The sequence below is a fragment of the Callorhinus ursinus genome, unplaced genomic scaffold (genome assembly GCF_003265705.2).
Source record: "Callorhinus ursinus isolate GAN/ISIS: 27379988/994484 unplaced genomic scaffold, GSC_fseal_2.0 scaffold26, whole genome shotgun sequence".
NCBI classification, from domain to species: domain Eukaryota; kingdom Metazoa; phylum Chordata; class Mammalia; order Carnivora; family Otariidae; genus Callorhinus; species Callorhinus ursinus.
The window spans coordinates 23,835,558-23,860,373 of record NW_027397088.1 but is presented as its reverse complement, the minus strand read 5'-3'; the positions used below and the strand labels follow the sequence as shown (position 1 = coordinate 23,860,373).

General features: G+C 43.5%; 1 protein-coding gene and 1 pseudogene across 1 annotated transcript in view; both read left to right on the top strand.

The window, feature by feature from the left end:
- The window catches only part of KIAA0319 (KIAA0319 ortholog), a 96,426-nt gene that overhangs the window by 14,873 nt on the left and 56,737 nt on the right, over positions 1-24,816 (top strand). Inside the window, exons 2-3 of the mRNA XM_073877636.1 lie at positions 19,304-19,460; positions 23,184-23,908. Coding sequence (XP_073733737.1) covers positions 19,406-19,460; positions 23,184-23,908 — 780 coding nt within the window. The 5' untranslated portion in view covers positions 19,304-19,405. The remainder of the gene's footprint in view (positions 1-19,303; positions 19,461-23,183; positions 23,909-24,816) is intronic.
- LOC112838426 (U6 spliceosomal RNA) lies at positions 6,827-6,917 on the top strand (annotated as a pseudogene).

Here is a 24,816-nt window from a genome sequence, read left to right as displayed (position 1 = left end):
ATTTATATATTCTTTACACTTTTTGCTTTTTGGGTCTTGTTAATAAAGCTATTCCTAATCAGAGGTTATAAAGATATTTCTGTTATATTTTCTTTTAATCTTAAAACTTTGTGTTTCACAGTTAGGTCTGTAATTCATCTAAGATTTATTTTGTATATGGTATGAGGTTGACATGGTAACTTCATCATTTCTCTGGAAAGCGCTATTTTTATTCTGACTCTCCTCGGTGGACAATTTGATAGAGACGTAAAAGGAAAACAGGACTCGTTACAGGAGGCTGCACTGTTCAGGTCTCAAGGCTGAGCACAACTTTGAGTAGGTCAGGACCAGGTGGCAAACCCCCACTGGTTCACTGTTCCTTCCGCGTTGAGGGAAATCGGGAGGGGGCCATGGCTTCACTTCCAACTTCCAAATCTCACTTGAGTGTATCTCAGTGGTTCTAAACTGCATTCAGAATCCTAAGTGCAAGGACATCTGGGCAACATAATTTTTACATTTCCTTCTCTACTCTGTGAAGGGATGTATGAAGCTGTGCAAATGGATTCTGAGTGACAGGGTTTTTCCATTTATCTTCTAAGGGTCATCTTCCATTTTCCTTTCGACCGTTTCCCCTTCTGCATTGCCCTGTTTCTCATAGATCAGGTCATTCATCTTTATGTCTCAGATTCCCCTTTTCTTCCATCTGTTCAAATGTCCTGCCTGCCTTCTCCTTCTCTTTGTATTTTTTATTTTTTATTGGGAACATTAGAAAGGGGAAATAGACCTATGTGCAGTCTGCCATCTTGAACTAGAAAGTTTTCTTTTCATTAGTAGCTTGCCGAAGTTCTATTAATGAAGCTGATTCCCCCCAGAAAGATTAGTGTGAGTGTATTTGCTGCCTGTGTGCCGTCTCTGGACAGTCCTTGCAATAATCGTGATCCTTGCCGCCAGGGTCTGCCTCTGTACAGAGATCAGACACGTTGAACAGCAAGGATGGAACCATGCCTCTGTTCATTCCAACCATGAACCCCTGGGTATTTGGTCTGTTACTGCAGCAGCCTGGTTCTCTCAAGCTTGGATGATAACAGAGGTGGTGCTAAGTGGTAGCTGTGATTAGAGAACCTAAGACAAGTACCTGTGCCCCACACATCTCCCATACCTCCTCCATCTGCAAGGGTCTCCCTTGGTGCCCAGGAATCTCCTTACGAAATTGCTAGCATCCTCACAAGGAGTAAGACCTTAGGGCTTCCATACTGGTCATGGCCAGTGCCTTTCCTGGAAGCTTGGGTTTATAGGAACCTAAAGGAAACCTAAAGGAAAGGAGTCATGGGAGGGGCTGCGGAGGACCTGAGTGAGACCCCCCTAGGAGGAGAGGTGAGCATAACTCGGTGCTTCTCAGCATCCGGTGTGTCAGCTCTGGCTGATATATTGCTTCCATTTCTTGCTGTGAAATGAAATACCAGAGAGACTTGGCAGTAGGCAGTAAGTCGTCTGCACAGGCGTAAGACTAGGAGGTCCTGAGGGATAGGTTGAGGATAGGAAAAGCAAAACACAGTTGTGGATGGTCAGCATTTCCTTCAGGGTAAAACCGAACAGGCTCACCTCTTTGGAAGCTTCCTAACTAAGATGAAAACTAACCAGTCTTATGGCTTTAACACCAGCTACATGGTCATGATCCTCCAGCTCCTCTCTCCTCTGAGCTCTGTGCATCTTTCTTTTTTTTTTTTTTTTAAGATTTTATTTATTTATTTGACAGAGAGAGACACAGCGAGAGAGGGAACACAAGCAGGGGGAGAGGGAGAGGGAGAAGCAGGCTTCCCGCTGAGCAGGGAGCCCGATTTGGGGCTCGATCCCAGGACCCTGGGACCATGACCTGAGCCGAAGGCAGACGCTTAATGACTGAGCCACCCAGGCGCCCCTCTGGGCATCTTTCTCCCGTGGCCTGCTCAGCGGCTCCACCTGAGTTGGATGTCTCGCATTATTTTGGGTCTGGCCACGCCTTTGTTCCAGTTGCTCATTTCCACTACTAACACCTTACTAACACCTTGCTGCAGGACATCGTCCTTCACCTGTATTACTGCAGGAACTCCTGCCTTGTCTCTCTCTGCCCTCGACCTGGATTACTTCCTTGACCTGCTTCTTCACCTGGATTACTACCTTGTCTCTCTCTTGCTGCCCTTGACCCCTATGCTGTCTTCAACACGGAAGCCGAGGGATCCAATCCTGCAGCACTTCCCATTTCAGAGGACAAGTCAGAGGTCTCTCATACTGATCCAAACTACAGTGGCCTCCCGCCGCCTCCCTAACCTTACGCTCTGGGGCTTTCTCTTCTCTCACCAGGCTGGCTTCCTTGCTGTCCCTAGAATACAGGGCACGGTCCCTCCTTAAAGCCTTCACATTCGGATCCTCTTCTTTCATATGCCCACGTGATTCATTCTCCTAGCTCTTCTAAGTCTTTGCTCAGATCAGACTTTCTAAGTTCGTTAATTCTTCAGCACTGCCTAGTCTAGTCTGCTAGTTAACCCATCTACTGAGGTTTTTTTTGTTGTTGTTGTTTTTAAGTAATGTCTACACCTAATGATGTGGGGCTGCAACTCAGGACCCCGAGATCAAGAGTCTCTTGCTCTACTGACTGAGCCAGCCAGGTGCCCCCTATCCATTGAGCTTTTGGGTTTGTTGTTGTTGTTGTTTTGTTTTTGTTTTTAAGATTTTATTTATTTGAGAGAGGGAGAGAGAGCAGAGCGGGGCAGGGGGAGGGGCAGAGAGAGAGGGACAAGCAGACTCCCTGCCGCGTGAGGAGCCCGACACAGGGCTGGATCACAGGACCCTGAGATCATGACCCGAGCTGAAGTCCGATGCTTAACTGACTGAGCCACCCAGGCACACCCCGCATTGAGCTTTTGATAGCAAGGATGATATCTTCTTATTTTTAGAATTTGTGCTTGGCTATTTTTCAAATCCGTCAGGGTCTTTTTGTTGTACAAATCTTACATCTTATTAGTGATTTTATTTTCTTAAACATTTTAAACATCTTATTTTCTATTTCTGTTTGTCAGAATTCTGTTGTCTGAAAAGCAAAGAAGCCTAATCCTCCTGTCTTTTCTGTTGCCTTTCTTGAGGGTGCTGTATGTTTTGTAATTTTTAATTCTAAGTTCAAGTTTGTCTGGGTTCTCTCTGGGAGTTAAGGAGAGCTCTTCCAGAAAGGATTTATCATTGCCTCTGCAATAAAATGCCTCTGCATAAAATGACCCGTGGTCACCGGCAACCCAGGGCCACTCTAAGCTCATTTCTCCTCTTGGGAGACCAAACTTGCAATGAAAACCTGTAGTTGCCAATTCTTAAGAGAGAATTTTTTCTTCACACAGAAGGGGAGATGCAGAAAAAGCATTTGACAAAGTATATCATCCTTTCTTGATTAAAACTCTTCAGAGTGTAGGGATGGAGGGTAAATACCTCAATATCATAAAAGCCATCTATGAAAAACCCACAGTGAATATCATTCTCAATTGGGAAAAACTGAGAGCTTTCCCCCTAAGGTCAGGAATGCGGCAGAGATGTCCACTATCACCACTGCTATTCAACATAGTATTAGAAGTCCTAGCCACAGCAATCAGACAACAAAAAGAAATCAAAGGCGGGCGCCTGGGTGGCTCAGTTGGTTAAGCGACATGCCTCGGGTCATGATCCTGGAGTTCTGGGATCGAGTCCCACATCGGGCTCCCTGCTCAGCAGGGGGTCTGCTTCTCCCTCTGACCCTCTTCCCTCTCATGCTCTCTGTCTCTCATTCTCTCTCTCACAAATAAATAAATAAAATCTTTAAAAAAAAAAAAATCAAAGGCATCCATATCGGCAAAGAAGAAGTCAAACTCTCACTCTTTGCAGATGATATGATACTTTATGTGGAAAACCCAAAAGACTCCACCCCAAAACTGCTAGAACTCATACATATATTCAGTAAAGTGGCAGGATATAAAATCAATGCACAGAAATCAGTTGCATTTCTACACACCAACAACAAGACAGAAGAAAGAGAAATTAAGGAGTTGATCACACTTACAGTTGCACCCAAAACCATAAGATACCTAGGAATAAATCTAACCAAAGAGGTAAAGAATCTGTACTCAGAAGACTATAAAATGCTCATGAAAGAAATTGAGAAAGACACAAAGAAATGGAAAAACGTTCCATGCTCATGGATTGGAAAACAAATATTGTGAAAATGCCTATGCTACCTAGAGCAATCTACACATTTAATGCAATCCCTGTCAAAATACCATCAACTTTTTTCAAGGAAATGGAACAAATAATCCTAAAATTTGTATGGAACCAGGAAAGACCTCAAATAGCCAGAGGAATGTTGAGAAAGAAAACCAAAGCTGGAGGCATTACAATTCCAGATTTCGAGTGATATTACTAAGCTGTCATCATCAAGACAGTATGGTACTGGCACAAAAACAGACACACAGATCAGTGGAACAGAATAGAGAACCCAGAAATGGACCCTCAAGTCTATGGTCAACTCATCTTCGACAAAGCAGGAAAGAATGTCCAATGGAAAAAAGAGTCTCTTCAACAAATGGTGTTGGGAAAATTGGACAGCCACATGCAGAAGAATGAAACCGGACCATTTCCTTACACCACACACAAAAATAGACTCAAAATGGATGAAGGACCTAAATGTGAAACAAGAATCCATCAAAATTCCTGAGGAGAACACAGGCAGCAACCTCTTCGACCTCAGCCGCAGCAACTTCTTCCTAGAAACATTGCCAAAGACAAGGGAAGCAAGGGCAAAAAATGAACTATTGGGACTCCATCAAGACAAAAAGCTTTTGCACAACAAAAGAAACTCTCAACAAAACCAAAAGGCAACCTACAGAATGGGAGAAGATATTTGCAAATGACATATCAGATAAAGGGCTAGTATCCGAAATCTATAAAGAATTTACCAAACTCAACAGCCAAAGAACAAACGATCTAATCAAGAAATGGGCAGAAGACAGGAACAGATATTTCTGCAAAGAAGACATCCAAATGGCCAAAAAACACATGAAAAAGTGCTCAACATCGCTCAGCATCGGGGAAATCCAAATCAAAACCTCAATGAGATACCACCTCACACCAGTCAGAATGGCTAGAATTAACAAGTCAGGAAACGACAGATGTTGGCGAGGATGTGGAGAAAGGGGAACCCTCCTACACTGTTGGTGGGAATGCAAGGTGATGCAAATTTCCACTACTCTGGAAAACAGTATGGAGGTTCCTCAAACAGTTGAAAATAGAGCTACCCTATGACCCGGCAATTGCACTACTAGGTATTTACCCTAAAGGTACAAATGTAGTGATCCGAAGGGGCACGTGCACCCCAATATTTATAGCAGCAATGTCCACAATAGCCAAAGTATGGAAAGAGCCAAGATGTCCATCAACAGATGAATGGATAAAGAAGATGTGGTATATACACAATGGAATATTATGCAGCCATCAAAAAATGAAATCTTGCCATTTGCAACGATGTGGATGGAACTAGAGGGTATTATGCTAAGTGAAATAAGTCAGTCAGAGAAAGACAAGTATCATATGATCTCATTGATATGAGGAATTTGAGAAACACAAGACAGATGATCATAGGGGAAGGCAGGGAAAAATGAAACAAGAGGAAACCAGAGAGGGAGACAAACCATAAGAGACTCTTAATCTCAGGAAACAAACTGAGGGTTGCTGGAGCGCAGGGGGGTGGGAGGGATGGGGTGGCTGGGTGATGGACATTGGGGAGGGTATATGCTATGGTGAGCACTGTGAATTGTGTAAGACTGATGAATCACAGACCTGTATCCCTGAAACAAATAATACATTATATGTTAATTTAAAAAATTTAAAAAAAGAAGTAATGCTAAGAACTGTATTTTAAAAGGTGAAGGCAAGTACCAGAAAGTAGAACTGCACGTGTTGAAAGTGGCTGGTTAGTTCTTCAGAGTAGACCTTGGAGATGGGGAGGGAGGCTGTTTTGGAGTTCTCCTTGCCTTTAAAACAGATTAACTTAAAAAGTATGAGCGGTAATATCCCATTACCTAGAATGAACGTATATAAAAGCATACTGTGTGAGAAGTCTTGCTCCCACCCTCGTCTGCTTTCTGTTCCAGTTCCTTTCCCCACCCTCCACATCTGCCACTTTGTTGATTTTATATGTGTCCATGATGTCTTTTTGCAAATACAAGCAAGCAGGAATCCAGTCTTCTTCAGAAAGGTGTCGTACTGTAGACACTGACCTGGCTTGCTTGCTTCATTTAATATCTAAAGATCTAATAATATCAGTGTGTGTGTATAATATATATGCTTGTGTGTGTATGTGTGTATGTGTATGCATGTATTTATGTATTATGTATGCATGTCATATATAATGTGTACTATATGTAATATATGCATAGTACATATATTACATGTGTATTTATGCATATATATTGTATATTATGTTATATATGCATATATAGTATATACGCGTGTGTGTATCCATATAGTATATAGATATTATATATATGTGTGTGTTCATAAAATTCTGTTTTATAGATGCATAGTATTCCATTACCTGGATAGGCAACATAGGTAACATAATTTGTTAACTAGTCTCCTGTCAATTGACATTGACATTTGGGTTGTTTCCAAGCTTTTGTTATTATTAACAGTGCTGCAATATACATATATCATTTTGCATGTATGCAAATAAAAACCAAAGTAAAAAAGGCGTCTAACATAAAATAATTAAATTCATGTTAAAAATTCATAATAATTTGAATTTTAAAGTCAGTTAACTCTTATTCAAGGAGAGTGCTTGCTTTGGCAGCACATATACTGTGCTGCCAGTGTTAGAATTAGATTAGAACGATACAGAGAAGATGAGCATGGCCCCTGCAGGAGGATGACATGCAAACTCACTTATTCCAGGAGCGATTGACCATTCATTCATTCATGCATACATCCATTCACTCCATCTGAGCTCCTAGCACGTACTAACCTCTCTTCCAGTTCCTGGGGTTAGCACGGCAACCAGTCTAAGTCCCTACCTTGTAGTTTACAATGTGATGCGTGGAAACTGGGCTCTGAGATGCCCAGGGATGGCACTGTGAGGTCACTTGGCAGAGAGGAGGAGTGACAGAGAGGAACTGGCATGTAACGCAAGCTCGTTCTGCTACACCTAGTTGCTTAGGTTTTCTGTTGTAGATATTTATTGCTTTTCTAACGTAGAAGAAAACTCACTTTGCCTTTTTTTTCAGTGCAGAGAGCCATAGGCAGCACACAGTAGTGGGAAGAACATATTCTCTGGCATCAGCCACACCTGGATTGCGTTCCAGTTCTTGGACATCTTAGTATTTCTGAGCCTCAGTTTCACCATCTAAGGAATGGGGATGATAAATGTAATGGAGGGGGGGTTAGAGCGCTAAACTAATGCGTGTACTATGTTGGGGACATGATGAAATAAGTAGTCCTTTCTATAGTGTTAATTGTATTTTTAAGACAGCGTGTTACTTGGGGTGATAATGTAGCCTTGGGACATCTCCTGAGGAGGGAGCGATGACTTCGGCTTGGAGGCTGTTTGGGAAGCTGAGGAAGGCATCTTAGAAGAACAGGCTTTTGAGCTGGATGTTGGCAGCATAGGGGAGAGTGCGGGGAGACTGACGGATGTACGGACGTCAGAAAGAAGGCTGGGAGGAGGAGGGTAAACGGAGAGGTGGTGTGACCAATTCGCTGTCCCGTCCTGAGGCTTCTGTCCAGACATTTTTAACGCCAGCTCCTGTCATCATCTGAACCAGCCTGTGTGACGTGTAAGCAATCCAGCCCAGCCCAGTCCATCCCCGTCCTGGGAAGCCGGCCACTGGCCCCTGGGGTGGTTCTTCCTTCACCTGAGCTCATGGGTGACAGCTAATGAAGTGACTTCCTCCAGGATCAAAGCTCCATTGCAGTGAGATGGATAACTGTGGGCAAACCTTACCCAAAAACCGAGACTGTTAGGAAGTGAATATCAGAAGTGTTGGATTCTGGCTGTCACATACAGGATTTTAGTTTTTCTATACACTCAGCTCCAGCTGAGATGCAAGCTGTCAGCTGGCTTCGAAAAAATATTGCCGAGAACCATGGTAATTGTATCTCTTTGAAATTGGGATTGCTGAATTTAAAAAGTTGAAAATTAAAATGTGAAAACATCCCCTTTTTATTTTCCGCGGACTGGCTTGCTCAGTCTTTCCCTGACTTTGGTTCTTTCTCCCTTTCCCTTGAAAGATGGTAACTCCTTGTGTTCTTTCTTTTGTTCCTAAGCTGTTCATGCTTACACTAAATGATTGCATACATCAGTGGGGATTCAGCCTAATGACTGGGTCAGGCTGTTACTTCCGTGCGTGAAGAGTCAGTGTCAGCTCTTTTTCTTGATAGTGTTGTGTGTGTAGACCTTCTTCTTGGGAGGAACATATACTAATTGTGTTTCTGATTAGCTAGAGTTGCCTGATAAAATACAGTATAAATATGTCCTAAATATTGCATGATAAAAAAATGTGATTTATCCAAAGTTCACATTTAATTGGGAATCCTGTATGCGTATTTAAGTCTGGCTGCCCTATCCCTCCCTGTTCCTTCTGTGTGTCGCACACATTTCCTGAGCGTAACCTCATGTGGGTTCTCTGTTGCTGTTGTGATTTACTGAGGCTCTCGATGCCTGTGGATCTAGGCCTCCAGTGACCAGGCATAATAGCAAGAATATTAAATTTATTTATTTATAAGATATTAAAGACATTCACAGGAATCAAAGGGTACAAAAGGCTATTTGCTTAAAAAAAAAAAAAAGGCTCTGTCCCCGCCCTCTCCCTAGTCATAATAAATATTCATGGTTTCTTGTATATTCCTCTAGAGGCTAATTCATTTTCAAGCAAATTCATATTTATATTTCCTCCCACCCCATTCCTTTTTTGCACAAATAGTAAAGACCATAATCACTATTCTGCATTTTCTTTCTTCGCGTAACAATAGATCTTGCTAGGTGCCAGCACGCTAAGAGTTTTCTCTTTTTTCACAAATGCAGGGGATTTCATGATAGGAGCAGACTGTAATTTCTTTAACTGCTTCCCCGCTTACAGAAGTTTGGTTGCTTCCATCCTGTTGGTTAATACCAATATTATACCCAGGAGTAACCTGCTGTGCATATGATTTCCTAAGTGCCCAGGCATATTCATGCCATAAATTCCCAAGAGCGGGATTGCTTGCTGGAAGGATGAAGTGCCACCCTGCCCTCCGGAGACACTATGCCAATTGCACTCCCATCAGCAAGGATTGAGAACGCCTGGGTGGCCAGACTCTCACCGATAGAAAAAAGTGGGAAGGTTTTTTCATATATGACCATCTTGTAGGTGACAAAATGATAGCCCTTTTTATTCCTAACTTCGAGCCTCTTTTGAGTTATTTAAAAAGCATTTATATTTTCTTTTCTGCATTCTGTCTGTTGATGGAGTTTTTCTTTTAGATGATTATTGATTTGAGGGCATTCTTGTTTATTAGGGAAATTATTCTTTGTCTGTAATGTGAGTTGTAAATATTTTTCCCACTTTGTTGTTGACACTGACTTTATATATGGTGATGTTTCTATGAAAATTTTTATTTATATCCCTACCTTTTATTAATGGATCAACTTATTCATACTTTTTTTAAAGATTTTATTTATTTGACAGAAAGAGCACAAGCCGAGAGAGAGAGAGAGGAAGAAGCAGGTTCCCTGCTGAGAAAGGAGCCCAATGTGGGACTCGATCCCAGGACCCTGGGATCATGACCTGGACCAAAGGCAGCTGCTTAACCAACTGAGCCACCCAGGCATCCCCATATATTTTTTTGTTGTTGTGACTTCTGAGTTCATACCATTCCTAAGACTTCCTCACTCACAGATTATATAGTTATGTAATTATGTATAGTCTCCTGTAGTTTCTTTTCTTTAAAAAAAAAACAGCTTTATTGATCTATAGTTCATATAGCATACAGTTCACCAATTGAAACTGTACAGTTCAGTAACTTTTTGTGTATTCACAGAGGTGTGCAACCATCACCACAATCTGTTCTAGAACTTTTTCGTTACCTAAAAGGAAATCCTGTGCTTGTTAGAATTCGCTCGTCATTTTGCTAGCCTCCCAACCCAGGCAACCGCTAATTTACTTTTTGTTCATATGGATGTCGGTTCTGCGTATTCTGTATAAACAGAATGATCTAATTTGTGGTTGTTTCTGACTGGCTTCTTTCACTTAGCATAATATTTTATTTTTTTTCCGTACTTCATTTCTTTTTATTGATGAATAATAATTCCACCTATGGATATATCACATCATGTTATCAGTTTTTCAATTGGTGGACATTGGGGTGGTTTCTACCTTTTGGCTATTGTGAATAATTCTGTGCACACTCATGCACAAATTTTATGCGGACATGTGTTTTCATTTCTCTTGGGATACATACACAGGAGTAGAAATGCTAGATCATATGGTAAGTGTGTTTAACTGTTTGAGGAGCTGACAGGCTGTTTTCTAGAGCAGCCATGTCACTTTACATTTCCACCAGGAATGTATGAGAGTTTCTCTCTCCCCATATCCTTGACATTTTTATTGTCTGCTTTTTTTGATATTAGTTGTGCTAGTGGGTGTGAAGTAGTATCTCTTTGTCCTTTTGATTTGCATTTCCCTGATAGCTAATGATGTTAAGCATGGTTTCATGTGCTTATTGGCCATTTATACATTTTCTCTGGACAACCATCTGTTCAGATCCTTGCCTATTGGGAAAATTATTTGTTTTTTTATTATTGAACTGTAAGAGTTATTTATATATTCTAGATACAGGTTCCTTATTAGATATGTGATTTACAGAAATTTTACCCCATTCTGTGGATTGTCTTTTCACTTTCTTTATGGTGTCTTTTCAGTCACAGATGATTTTAAATTTTGATGTCATTTTATCTATTTTTTCTTTTGTTGTTTTTGTTTTGGTGTCATATTTAAGAAACCATTGCTTAATCCAAGATAATAAAGATTTACACCTATGTTTCCTTCTAGTAGGTTTATAGTTTTAACTTTTAACACTTCGGTTTTTGATCCATTTTGAGTTGATTTTTGTATATGGTGTGAGGTAGACATCAAATTTCATTATTTTGCAGGTTGATACCTGGTTGTTGCAGTACCATTTGTTGGAAAGACTGTTCTTTCCACACTGAACTATCCTGATACCTTTGTCAAAAACCAATCCCATGGTTTATTAAAGTGCTTTTATGGTTTTGTTTTTTATGTTAGGAATTTATCTTAGTGTAAGGTGTGAGGTAGGCATACAACTTATTATTTTTTTCACATAGCTAGCCATTTTTCCCATATCATTTACTTTAATAATCAATCTTTCCCCATTGATTTGAGATGCCATTTTTAATCATGTCCTTTAGTCTTGTAAATATTTGGACCCATTTATTGAGTATTCTATTCAGTTACCTATTTTTGCACCTATACCAGTCTGTTTTAATGATTGTCACTTTATAGTATGTTTCACTGTCTGGTAGGACTAGTTTCCCCTTATTTCTCTTCTGTTTCAAAAAATTCTTGCCTCTCCTTCTTGTTTATTCTCCCATGTGAACTTTGTAATCAGTTTTGTCTAGTTTCCCATTCCCCCACTTAAAATTTCTGCCAGCATCATTCTTATTGGAAACATAGAAATGTATAGGTTAATTGAGGAAAAATTGACATTTCTGATGAGCCTATCTATCCAAGAACATCGATTCATGTTTTTCTCCATTTATTTCTTGTGTTTCCCACAACTTCCCATTTTTAAGTCTTAAAATAGGCAAATATCTTGGTGAATTCATTCCTAGGCCTTCTGGTTTTTTTATTTTTGTTTGCTGTTGTTGCTACACTTTTCTTTATATCATTTATGTTCTTTTCTTTTTTAAAGATTTTATTTATTTATTTGAGAGAGACAGAGAGAACACAAGCAGGGGTGAGGAGCAGAGGGAGAGGGAGAAGCAGACTCCCCACTGAGCAGGGAGTCCGATGCGGGGCTCGATCCCAGGACTCTGGGATCATGACCTGAGCTGAAGGCAGATGCTTCACGGACTGAGCCACTGAGGTGTCCATATTTGAAATCTTCTGTTAAAGTTAATTCATATATTGGGACCCAGAAAATGGAGGCTGCCCCCTGGACCAGCCCACATTACAAAGCTAAACCTAAGTTACAGGAAACACCTGTCAGAGAATCCTAACACATACAATGGCAGTCCTCCAACTCCACTTTGGCTAACTTACCTTACCTAGAAAATAGGACCTGCTAGCCATAGAAGGAGATGCCGGAGTTCCCAGCCAACCTCCCAGCCTCTCATGCCCTTTTATGCATTGCTGCTTCTAATGCTCAGTAAGACTGGCTCTTGCCCAGAACCTCTCAGGAAGAATGCTCTGTTGCTTGTGAGGAACTGTAGTCCTCCAATCCATGGACTGTTTTTTTTCTTGAATAAAGGACCTCAAACTTGTTGCTAAATTGTGTTATTTTTGTCATTTGACATTCCATAAAGCAGCTGTTACTGTGTCTCTGCTGTGAGCTTACCTGAACCTAAGCATTTTATAGCCCATAAACGGAACAACAACAAAAAAGCCTGAGTAATGTTACTTATTAACTGAAATGTTATCTAGGTCCTTATAGTTCAAGATAGGCAGTGGCTTACAGGAGATAAAAGTTTATTTCCTCCTCAGAAAACTCAAAGGTTGGTGGCCCAGGGCTGCTCCGGCAGCTCCATGTCCCTGCTTTCTAGAACCGGCTTACATTCTCGAGGTTTCTCCATGGTTGCAGAGGGCCGTCCGCTGGAGTGCTGGCCCTCATGCCCTCTCGAGGCAGGAGGAAGGCAAAAAGAGGTTTCCCTAGAAGCCCTGTCTGACAGTTCCTTTTTTATCTGAGCCAACAGAACGGAATGACATGGCCTCACTCAGTGGCAGGCAGAGGGGGCGGGGTTGGAAATGTAGTCCTCTAGCTGGGTGCCCTGGTGCTCCAAATAACAATCTGAGTCTTGTTCCTAAGGAGTAAGGGAAGAGTGTTCACTGCATAGACAAGGAGCAGTCTTGGCCATGGTCTTCCCCACCTTATCCTTGAGTCTCTCTCTTTCTGCATCCTTGATGCTCATCATCCCTTTCTTGTTGCGGTCCTGGCACAAGAAGTGCTCCATTATTGCTTGATGAAATACTTTTGTACTTTGCTCGCACCTGGGCTCACCCCATTCCTACTCATTCATTCTCTGATCCTATTCCTGAGCCTTACTTACTTCATCTGAATCATCACTGTCATCCAAAGAGAAAGAATGCATTTGGATCAAGGCTTCCAGCATGTTCTAGTGGTCATGGACAACAAGACACTCAGAGAAGGAGGGAGGTTTAAGTACAGGCCAGAAGTATCAAGGGTCAGAAATATCCATTCTAGGAGCGCCTGGCTGTCTCAGTCAGTAGAGCACGTGATTCTTGGTCTTGGGGTTGTAAGTTCAAGCTCCATGTTGGGGTAGACATTACATAAAAATAAAATCTTAAAAGAAAAAAAAGAAGAAGAAAGAAATATCCATTCCATACAACACTTGGTAACTTTTTAAATAGTTGCCATGTTAGAATGACCATGTCGAAATACCTAAGCCTTCTTTAAAAATGAAAATTATAATTGTATCTTATGAATGCAAAGGTAAGATGTGTTCCAGTTTAGGAAAAAGAAAGAAAATACAGGTAAAAAAGGAAGAGGAAAAAAATCATGAAAAGGAAGAGGAAAATTATTCTCACCAACTTTCAACTTGGGAGGGGCATTTCTTTCAGATCTTTATGTGTATAAAGTTGATCCATGCAGAGTTTATGTAAGGATATATGGGTTTGTACTATTTATAATGTTTTGAACTTGTAAAGCCTTATTTGAAAAGTCCTATTTTATCACTCAGATGCAACCTTACCTTTGATGGAATTTTTTTTTGGAAGGTAGACAGGTTTTCTATGTGAATTCTTTAATATTTTTCTTTCCCTTTACTGAAGACGTAAAACAACGGGAAGGTGGGCAAAAGGCAAGCAGCAGGAGAGACCATGACCCTTTTTAAGAGAATTGGCAATTCAGAGACTGAACAAGTCAGGAAGGTCTTGTTAAGGAACTCAGAGCAGAATGTGCTTACTTTCCAGACCCTTAGAGGCAGACGAGGGCTGCTGCAGGGAAGGCTTGAGATCTGATTCTGAAACTCGGTTTCCTTTCATGTAAAATGGGAATAATAAGAACTATTTCAGAGAGAGTTGTTATGGGGATCAAATAGGAAGATATGCCAAAACATAATTTAACCCACAAAGTACTACCTATGTATTTAAAAACGTAAAACTTATGTAAAGTGTTAGAGCTGAAAAGACTTTTTTTTTTTCCTTTAGATGAAAAGACTTTTGGTAACATCTGGTCCGTATGCCAGTTAATGCTGAGGAAATGGAGGTCCATTGTTTGCTCGTATTAATGTACTAAATAAAGAGAACCTTAACTATGATATTGAGACTAAGAAATGCCCTTGTTACTGAGAACTGTTTCCACTGAGCAAATGACAATGAATTCCTGTCCAGGCACAATGTCATTGTGAAAGTGCATTGCACAAGGGTATCTGCCAAAGCACTGAGGGGTTGGAAATTTGGCACACCGTCTGTTTGCCAAACTGTGAACCTTTGGAGTGGTCTCTGCCCAGAGCAGTGCCTTTTCTTAATTTGGCCGAAGGTACCCAATGGTATGGTAGAGGACTGGTCCTTACCCATGGGATTCTTGACCAACTCTCCCTGGCTGACAGCAGCATTGCTGTTCTGGGGCAGCATCCTGGGCAGCTGACTGAATGCTGTTACTGGAGCCCCAGCTGCTCTTCTCTTGCCTTTCTGGTAGAGACTGGTTAGTTACTGCAGATGGGAGATGGCTGGTCTTCCCTTCTATCCACTTGCCTCTGAAACCACACTTTCCTTGCTGGAGACAAAGGAAGTTATTGATGGCAAATTGTTTGCACTCCCAGGTTTTCTTCTTCTGGGGTCTTAGATAGGAAGCTTGCAGGACTCTTACTGAATGCTGACATTCCCTACTTTACGTTATGGAGGTTAGTGTTCTGATGGCCTCTGTTATTGTGACACGGAGAAGGGTTATAGCCATCTCCTGACTTTTCCTTAGGTCATCTGCACTCCTTTCTGGTCTCATAGTCTATGGTCAACTCAGTAACACCAGGCCTTTTGGAGGCCCCCTTCGGCCTCCCCTGGGCCTGGACCAGTGATAGTTGCAAGGTGGGCAGCAGCCTTATTCCAGGGGTTGATGGCAGAGCTGTCAGCGAAGCTGAACAGGAGGCATCCTCGTGATTTGAGTCGTTTCCTGATGAAGACTCAAAAGCAAGGTCTAGCAGTTCGAAAACCCTCCTTTCATAGAATGCTGTGTTTTGTCTGTAGACTCCTCATCCTTTCCAGGTGCCTCTGATAAAGTAAATCTGTTATGAGGACCCACAAATGGAGGCTGCCCCAGTGGCCCAGGCCATCACAAATCTAAACCTAAGTCAGCCTGCACTTGTGGAAACATCTGTCAAGGAAACCAACATACACCAATCACAGTCCTCAAACAGCTTTAGCGAGCTTCCCTTACCTCTTCAGTTCCTGCTAGCCTTATAAGGAATCCCTCCCCGTTTCCTAGCCAGTCATGCCCTGTTCTCTTGTTGCCTCTTCTGATGCCTGTAGGAATAGAAAAATTTTCCTTCTACCCTTCTAGATTCTTTGGCTGGTCTAATAATGAAATTGACATAAGGCAGATCAACAGGAGAAAAATTAATTTCATATGTGTGGGAGCCCCATAAAAATATGAGAATATGGAACCCCAAAAGCAAGCCAGGTAGTTAAGGCTTATATAATATCCTGAGCTAAGGAAAAGAGTAGCGGTTTGGGGATACAAAGGGGAGAAAGGCCATTTATAGGAAAGAAGGGGATGTTTGAAAATCAAAGGTTGCCCTGTTATACAGATAAGTTTCTTAGGTAAAAAACTATCTCTAGTAATAACTCTCTTCCTGGAAGTGGCTGCCTTTCCAAAGTAAATGTAGGCAGTTGAGGGGGAGGTATAGAATTTTTCCTGAATCTGCTGGGTATTGATTACCTTTAGCTCAAAGTAATCTTCACACCAAAGTGGCATGCTTTGGGGTGACAAATTCTGCTCCCCTTCATGCTCTGTAGAACTTGCTCTTGCCCACATCCCTTGGGAAGACTGCTGCAGTGATTGTGAGGCACTGTATGGCCCCAGTCCGCGGATTGCTTTCCCTTGACTAAAGGACGTCAGACTCGTTTTGTCCTTTGAACCTCCCCTGTCCCCAGACCAGCACATCATTCCTGAATGAGAGCCGGAGCCCTGTGTCGGGCCACGCCCCATTCTTTGTTATCCCTCCCTCCACCTTCCGAAATTCTAAATGTCCCGTGTTGCTTCTAGAAAGGGCAGTGGGAAGAGGGAAGGCAAGGAGTCTTGTATTCTCCTAAAAGGCTGAGTGTATGTGTGAAAGGGGAGGGAACAAAGGTGTGGGTGGGGAGAGAATGGTTTGAACTGGAACCACAATCTCTTTCACAAGAACACAGCAACCTGCCACCCCACAGCAAGGTTCTGACACACTCATTAGGAAGCCCTTATCCCGGTGTGCTTCCTCCTGGAAGCCTTTGTGACACACTTGAAATAGCAAGTTCTTGGAGTCCAGACCTCCTAGTGTCAGCTAGTCCTCTTGCTCAACCCTAGAACAGTTAAAACCAGAAATAGACAAGACCCCTTAACTGATGCTCTACCTGAAACCCATTGTTCTTATTTCTGAGGCATTGGCGAAGATATTTTGCAGTGACTGGAACATTCCAACCACCAGGCCAGAAAAGCCCTAAGAGTGATGGAATGCCTAGAAGTCCGTACCCCACCTGTCCCCTTCCCCACCCATGATCGTGTGCTGAACATCTGCCGACCCCCGTCTATGATCACATGCTGTCTGCCTGCTCTCTTGCACATACCCCCTGAAGCTCTCTCCCTATGAGAAGGCGTCTGTCTTGCCGGCAGAGGGGTCAGGTGTTAGGGCTTGAGCCTACCACCTGCACCTGCTGCAGTCTCCCAAAATAAATCTCTTCCATTCTCTTTTCTAAACCCTTCTCTCTGGAGTTACTGGCTTCTCTTACAATAAGTTTACCTGAGTTTGCTCAGCAGCAGTGGTGGAAAACCCAGCCAGGAACTTTGCTTTCTCTTTGTCTAGCATCCTTGAGATTCCTTGGGAGGGAACAGTTGAGGCAGTGCACCAGAGCTCTCCCATTTGTTTCCTGAGTTAGTGATGACCAGTAACACTAGTACTGGTTTTTCAGCCTTGGGCAAATCAGTGAACATTTTTTTTTTTTTGAGATTTTACTTATTTATTTGACAGAATGCAAGCAGGGGGAGGGGCAAAGCAGGGAGCCTGACAGGGGACTCCATCCCAGGACCCTGGGATCATAACCTGAGCTGAAGGCAGACGCTTAACCAACTGAGCCACCCACGCACCCCTCAGTGAACTTTTTTGTGCTTCAATTTCATCCTTTTTTTTTTTTTTAAGAGAGGGAGAGAGAAAATCTCAAGCAGACTCCATGCCCAGTGTGAAGCCTGTTGTGGCGCTCTATCTCAACCTGAGATCATGACCTGAGCCAAAATCAAGAGTTGGATGCTCAACCGACTGAGCTACCCAGGTGCCCCTCATCATTTTTAAAACAGAGATAATAATATTGCCTGGGTTGTTATGAAGATCACATTGAAGAAATTACCGGACAAAAATAAAGGGCCAGTGTTACTACATTTTGTCTACTCTACAATGGTAGTGATTATAAGAGGCATCATTATTTTAGATACCACTAAGGAAGAAAAAAATCCTGTCAGTTATCTGTAGCACATCATTTTCTTGTCAGAAAATTTCTGCATATTTAGATAGATTTATTTGGACAGATTTCTATCATAAATCATCCTTGTGCATTGGTGAAAAGGAACTATAAGTGAATATAAATTAAGGTGCTCTTAAATTTCCCTACAATCTTGATCTACTTCTGCTGAATCATTTGTCAAGGTGGTTAGTGCTATCTGAGTTTTTCCCACATAGCATTGCCTGTGTATCATCATGAGCATTAGGGATGCAATATTTCTTAAAAGAGTGCTTCATACTGTCTTTCTTCCAAGCCAAGATTACCAGTTCTGCATAATCAATATGTACATACAAGCAATGGTATGTATTTCCTGCCCAGTGCTTGACCAACTTAAGACATCCTGATTCCAGGGGTCAAGTATGAAAATATGTAACTTATAGAATTGACAAAATATAGTAGTATAATTATTTCATCTTATTTCATAGGTTTGGGTTTGGAAGGGGAGCAAGTGTTGGGGATGAAGAATTTCCTCTGCCCTTTAAGGTCCTTCTAGCTGGACTAAGAGTCAAATTGACAGGAAACAGATTAACAGGAGGAAATCAAATTTAATAGTGTACGTATGGGGAATCCACACAGGCATGGCAATTGCCAAGACAGTCAGGCACAATGAGGCTTATATGATGAGCTAAAGAGAGGGGTAGGGATCTGAGAATACTGAGGGGAGAAAGACCACTAGCAGGAAGGTGAAAGGAGGTGTTTGGAAACCACGGGTGCTCTATTATATAGAGAAGTTTCTTAGATAGAGAGGAATCTTTGTTAATATTTCTCTTCCTGGGGTGCCTGGGTGGCTCAGTTGGTTGAGCCTCAGACTCTTGATTTCGTCTCAGGTCAGTCATGATCTTAGGGTTGTGGGATTAAGCCTATCAGGCTCTGTGCTCAGCGGGGAGTCTGCTTGAGGTTCTCTCCCTATACCTCTGGCCCTTTCCCTGCTCACACACAAGTGTGTTTGTGTATGTGTGTGTGCTGTCTTTCTCTCTCAAATAAATAAACCAATAAATCTTTTTAAAAAATAGCTTTCTTCCTGGTACAAGTAGGCAATTGAGAGGCAATAAAGAGCTTTTCCTGAATCTGCTGAGTTTGGATTGCTTTTAACTCAAAATAGTGTTCATGCCAAAGTAGCCTGTTTTGGGTCTGCCTGCCCTTGGCCCTACAGAAACATGAAAGCCTCTGTCTCATCTCAGGAACTGTACTTTCTGTTTGCACAAACTTGGGGTGGGTGGCTTGCCTGGAATAGGGCCCTGTGGTGTTAATGGGACAGGCTTCCCAGTGACATGAATAAATCTTACAAATAATTTTGTGTGTTTCCTCATTTACCTACTCTTTTTCTTCCTTCCTGTCTGCTTTCTGGTTTTCCTTTGAAGTTCCCAAGTCCAAATCTGGATCTAAGAAGCATCAAAGGAAGGCTGCACTGGAGGCCCCCAGGTCTCCCCGGAAGCTGGACGGCATCTACTGTGTGAGACGGGATGGCGCCCCCCACCAGTGTGCCCTCCTCATTGCTGCTGCTGACGGCTGTTGCAGGTAGGAAACCATCACCCTGGAGACCCTAGCATCGCACACGAGCCTCCTGTCTTTGGCTTAAACGACTCAGATCAGAAACAAGGCAGAGGATCATAGGGGAAGGGAGGGAAAAATGAAACAAGACGAAACCAGAGAGGGAGACAAACCATAAGAGACTCTTAATTGCAGGAAACAAACTGAGGGTTGCTGGAGGGGGAGTAGGGGAAGATGGGGTAACTGGGTGGCGGCCATTAAGGAGGGCATGTGATGTAATGAGCACTGGGTGTAATATGCACCCAATGAATCACTGACCTCTACCTCTGAAACTAATAAACAAACAAACAAGAACAAAACAACTCAGATAACCTGAAATGAAGGTGCTGTGTGTTTGCTCTCCAACAGAATTATTTTACATATAAAAGGCACGAAGGCAGACCTCATGCACAAGTGGTTTTCTAGAAACAGGAATTTAAATAGTCTTTTATTGTCATGACGATTTTTGAAAAGATAGAGTCACGTTTTATATTTACTAGGAAAACTTTATATATTTTCAAAAAGTAATTGCATAATAGATCTTTTTGGAAAGCAAATGCCCACACTCTCTTTTATCATTAATCTTTGTTTTCATATATTCTGCTCTGCTTGCTTACTGTGGACATACCCATGATACGAAATCACTGGTGAGCAGCAGCTCTGGTGATCCGTGTCCTGGCTAGGTCAGCTAGAGCCCCTTGGAATTTACCGACGACTGAGGGTGGAGATATGGCCAGGGAAACTGATTTTATGTGCATGGTTATCAAAGTGTGGTGAAGCCATCATGAGGCTTACCTGTGTTAAAACAAAACAAAACAGAAATTGAACTGAGTAAATTTAAAGATCTAATTAGCTTTATTCATTCGTGAATTGGGCAGCCTTCCATCTAGAAGGCAGAAGGGAGTTCTAAGGAGCTGTACAAAATGGAAGGATTTTATAGGCAGGAGGAGGCAAGGTCACCTTCCCTTAGGGCAAGGCAGGCAGAAGACCTCAGGAGTAGGGTCAGGACATTCCAGCCTGAGGAGTCTCAGTTGCATTCCTGGGAGAGACTGACTCTGCAGTTACAATTAGGTCATCTCTGTGGAGCTTAACATAAGTGATTCCATTTTGGGCCTGTTTCTTTTTGACACTGAGAGTGACCCTTGTTAAAATGCAGTTTTATCTGCATTCAGACCTACTGAACCAGAGCAGGTGTGGCTCAGGGGTCTGAAGCAGCTAAATTATTATAAGCACTGTTGGTGTATATAGGGGCCCCTTCAGAAAACGCTCCCACTGGAAAAGTCCGGTCCTTCCCCCATAGATTACTAATGTTTGAGTACTCTTTTTTTTTTTCCCTCTCTCAAACCCCCACTTTTTCATTCCTTTTTGTCTTTCTCTTGTGATTTTTCCATTAATTTAAAATTCCTTAATTACTTTATTAGGAACATTATTTGCAATTTCTCTGTCTTCCCTCTCTATCCTCTCTACCTTTGACAAAATGCTAGCCAATGATTTCATTGATTTGTCAACAATCATGGAGTGACTACGTTCCTAGATTGGGCTGGGACAATGTAGAGGGTACGAACATGAGTGAGTCTTCTCTGGTCTCTTCAAGAGCTTTTGTTGAGTGAGTCTGATAGAGTCTGAAGTAATTATGGCCACTTGGCCCAACAGAAGCATGGTTTAGTTGTTGGAAACCCTCTCAGACTTCTTTATTGAGCACTAGGACTTCTGTGTAAGATATGTCTGTCCATACAGATCATTCAGGTGATTTTTTTTTGCAGAACAAAGGGATTATATACCCCCAGAAGTGTATGGCAGTCTCCACCTGATTGAAAACTAAGCTTTTCCAAGGCTTCTGCCATGGAAGGTTCTCCTTAGCCACTGAAACAGTTTGCTTGCTTTAGGATCACAGCCTGCCTTCTGTACAGTGGTTTCTGACACAGTTTTACAAGTTGGCTTTTGAGCTGCCTGGTGGCCAATGCCAGAAATGAGACATGGTAGTTTTCTGTGGATCACACTGTCCAAAAGAAGATGACCTAACAGTTTTTCCAGGGAAATAAAGCGTATCCTACCATGTGTGTTTGAAAGAAGTTTCTAGCTTGGGTCTTCATTTAAAGGCCACTCAGGGCTGTAGTGGTATCTTTACAAATAAAGGCAATATTTTTGAGAGTAGAGGTGGGAATCCGAGATTACCTGTCTATTGTACACCCTCATCACTTGGTTTTAATTAGAGATGCTAATTTTTATGTTCAGCTGGAGGGTTCCCCCCCCTCTATATCTGATATTAAGCTTTTTGTTAGAAAATAAAAGGTAGGGGTGCCTGTTGGCTCAGTTGGTTAAGCAACTGCCTTCGGTTTAGGTCATGATCCTGGAGTTCCAGGATCGAGTCCTGCATCGGGCTCCCTGCTCTACAGGGAGTCTGCTTCTCCCTCTGACCCTCCCCCATCTCATGTGCTCTCTCTCAAATAAATAAATAAATAAATAATCTTAAAAAAAATAAAAGACTATCTTTGCCTTTAAAAAACGAAAAGGCCAAAACTATTAAGTAGATTTGCATTTGAGAAAACATCCTTCCAGTTGAATTAGTTTGCTGCTAGATTATTCATTTGGAAAGATGCATATCTGTTACATCTAATTCCTATTAAATTGGACCAATTAGACTTTCCCATAGAGTCAGTGTTTGGCACTGAACAATTATTAAAATTGTATAATGATGATCACGTGTATACAGGTAAAAATAAAAATGACTCCATTTCTCTTCCCTCCAGTCCAGAAGTGCTCTCTGATTGTCACTATGAGGAAAACAACAGTAATTTAAAAAAATGATCAGTGATGAGCCCTCACTAGGAAAGAGCTCTCTACCAACAAATAAAGAATAAAAGTGACTTTGCCTCTGGATTTCAGGGAATGACAGACTGCTCCCGAAGATTCTGAAAGTCTCAGTTGCTGTCATTTTGTTTTGTGGGCCTGCACCCTGTGTCTGCAGAACACTGGGTAGCGCCACCCTCAGACCGGCTCTGTTTGCCGACTGGGAATATTTGTAGCTATTTAGAATCTGATTAAAGCTAGTTGTTACAGGGGTGCCGGGCGGGGCTCAGTCGGTTAAGTCTGTCTTCAGCTCAGGTCATGATCCCAAAGGCCTGGGATCGAGCCCCACATCGGGCTCCCTTCTCAGCGGGGAGCCTGCTTCTCCCTCTGCCTCTCCCCCTGCTTGTGCTCTCTCTCTCTCTCTCTCTCTCTGTCAAATAAAAATCTTTAAAAGAAAACCAAAAGACTAGTTGTTACAGATCTGTATTGAGGACAAGTTTTTCTCTCCTTTGATATGTCCCTGTCAACTGACCTATCATCAGAATAACTTGTGAGATTAAAAAAAAAAAATCAGTTTAACAACAGCAATAATATGATGTTGTCCCCAAAGTAAACCTTTATAACTGACTTTTGGGTGAGGAGCAAAATATTATAAGTAATATAAAAGCAGGACACGGTTGGAAAAGAATGCTTCTGTTCAGTCCATGAAAGAACACAGAGAGAGGATGGAGGGTCGGTGGGCAGGTGGGCGAGGGTCAGGATAGAAGGGTGGGGCTGAGGGGTGGGGGATGAACCTGCGAGGGGTGTGGGACGGAGGCCTGCGCGCTGACACAGGGACCTCCTGTTGGGAGTGCTGATTGTTCCTGTGCTCGCCCAACACGACTTGCCTCCTTTCCTCATCGGAGACCACGTTGTTCGCAGGTTGCGCCTGTGGCCCGTGCCGCGAGGGGAGGACGTTCGCCAATGCCATCATTTCGCCGGACCTGGAAACTACCAGGATCACGCGGGGGCCTCCGGGCACCCCCGTGGTGGACTGCACGGCCGCATGCTGTGAGCTGGCCGGCTGTGACCTGGCCTGGTGGTTCGAGGGCCGCTGCTACCTGGTGAGCTGCCCACGCTTGGAGAGCTGTGAGCCCAAGACGATGGGCTCCATCGGGTCCTACCTCACCTTTGTGCGGAGGCCGGCCCGGCTGCTGGACCACGGGGCGATGATGCTCAACAGGGGGGCCCCCTCGGGACTCTGGGGCGACCCGCCAGAAGATATCAGGAAGGACTTGCCCTTCCTAGGCCAAGAGTGGGGCCCAGAGGAGATGCCGGAGTACTCGGACGACTACAGGGAACCCGAGCAAGCCCCTGTCTGGCCCCTCGGCAAGCCGGGGCCCAGAGGGAGCACCGAGCACACGGCCTGGGGCCCGCGCGTGGTGGGCGGCAGCCCCTCTGCCGGAGGCGGCCTTCCAGGGGCTGCCGAGAAGCAGGACCACCCTGCGCTGCATCCCCTGAATGCGTTCTCATGGACCGCGGCCCCCCAGCAGTCTCCCGAGAGTGCCTCACTGCCTCCCTCCGTGACAGTTCCACCATGGGGAGAGGCGTCGGGAAAGGAGGCTTTTCAGCGCCAGGAGCAACCCAGCACCAGCTCTGGAAGAGAGGTGGGCCTGGCTGCTGGGGGCTGGGAGGTGGCTGGGAGGGGCTGTGTGGGCTGGAGGCTGGACCCCGGGGAAGAGAGCTCTCAGAGCCTTCCAGGGAAGGGAACATCCTGTACCTCTGCTGTGCCTTCAGGGGCCAGTACTTAGCACTTCTCCCTCGGGATGCCTCTCCCAGGATCTCCGGACGTCCAGGGAGCAGGCCCAGAGGCACAGCACACTTTTCCAAAGAAAACCCACAGGCCCCAGATGGAGTTGATGAAGTTTTAGAATATAAATGAGGTTCGGCTGTGTGAGGTCCGGAACTGACGACCAAGAAAGAGTTCCTGAGACGTCTCTGGGGCAAAAAGGTGGTTTTATTAAAGCTCAGGGACAGGGCCCAGGGGCAGGCAGAGCTGCTCTGGTTTGTGCCGTGTGGTTGACTTTACACTTGGGAGCTGGGGAGGGGAGAGCCCGGAAGGACTGTCATACGCCAAAGACCCTGCGGCTCCTGGAGGCCTGGTCATCGTCCAGCCAAGGCTGGTTCCCCTCTAATGAGGCACCAGCATGAAGACGGTTGGGGGTTTCCTGGAGGAATGTTACGTTCCTCCTATCACACGTCCTTGTCAGTGGGCTTCGGGTTTAGAAGAAATTCAGTTTTATTTACATTTCCTTCCGCCTCAGCCTCCCTTAATTTTATGGAGGGGAGGGTGATGTTAGGGCTTCAGGAACCGAGGTATGGGTCTCTGGAAGTTAGGCTATTGATGAGAAAGCTTCTTCCTTGTAAATCACTCCGACATTTGCAAACTGAGGGAGACTCCAGTCCTGCAGGACTGTGATCTTATCAGTGAACCATTTGTTTTTCCTTTAGGGCAGCCCGGAGTGCCTGAGGAATGTCACATATATCACGGGGGGGGGGGGGGGGGGGGGGGGGG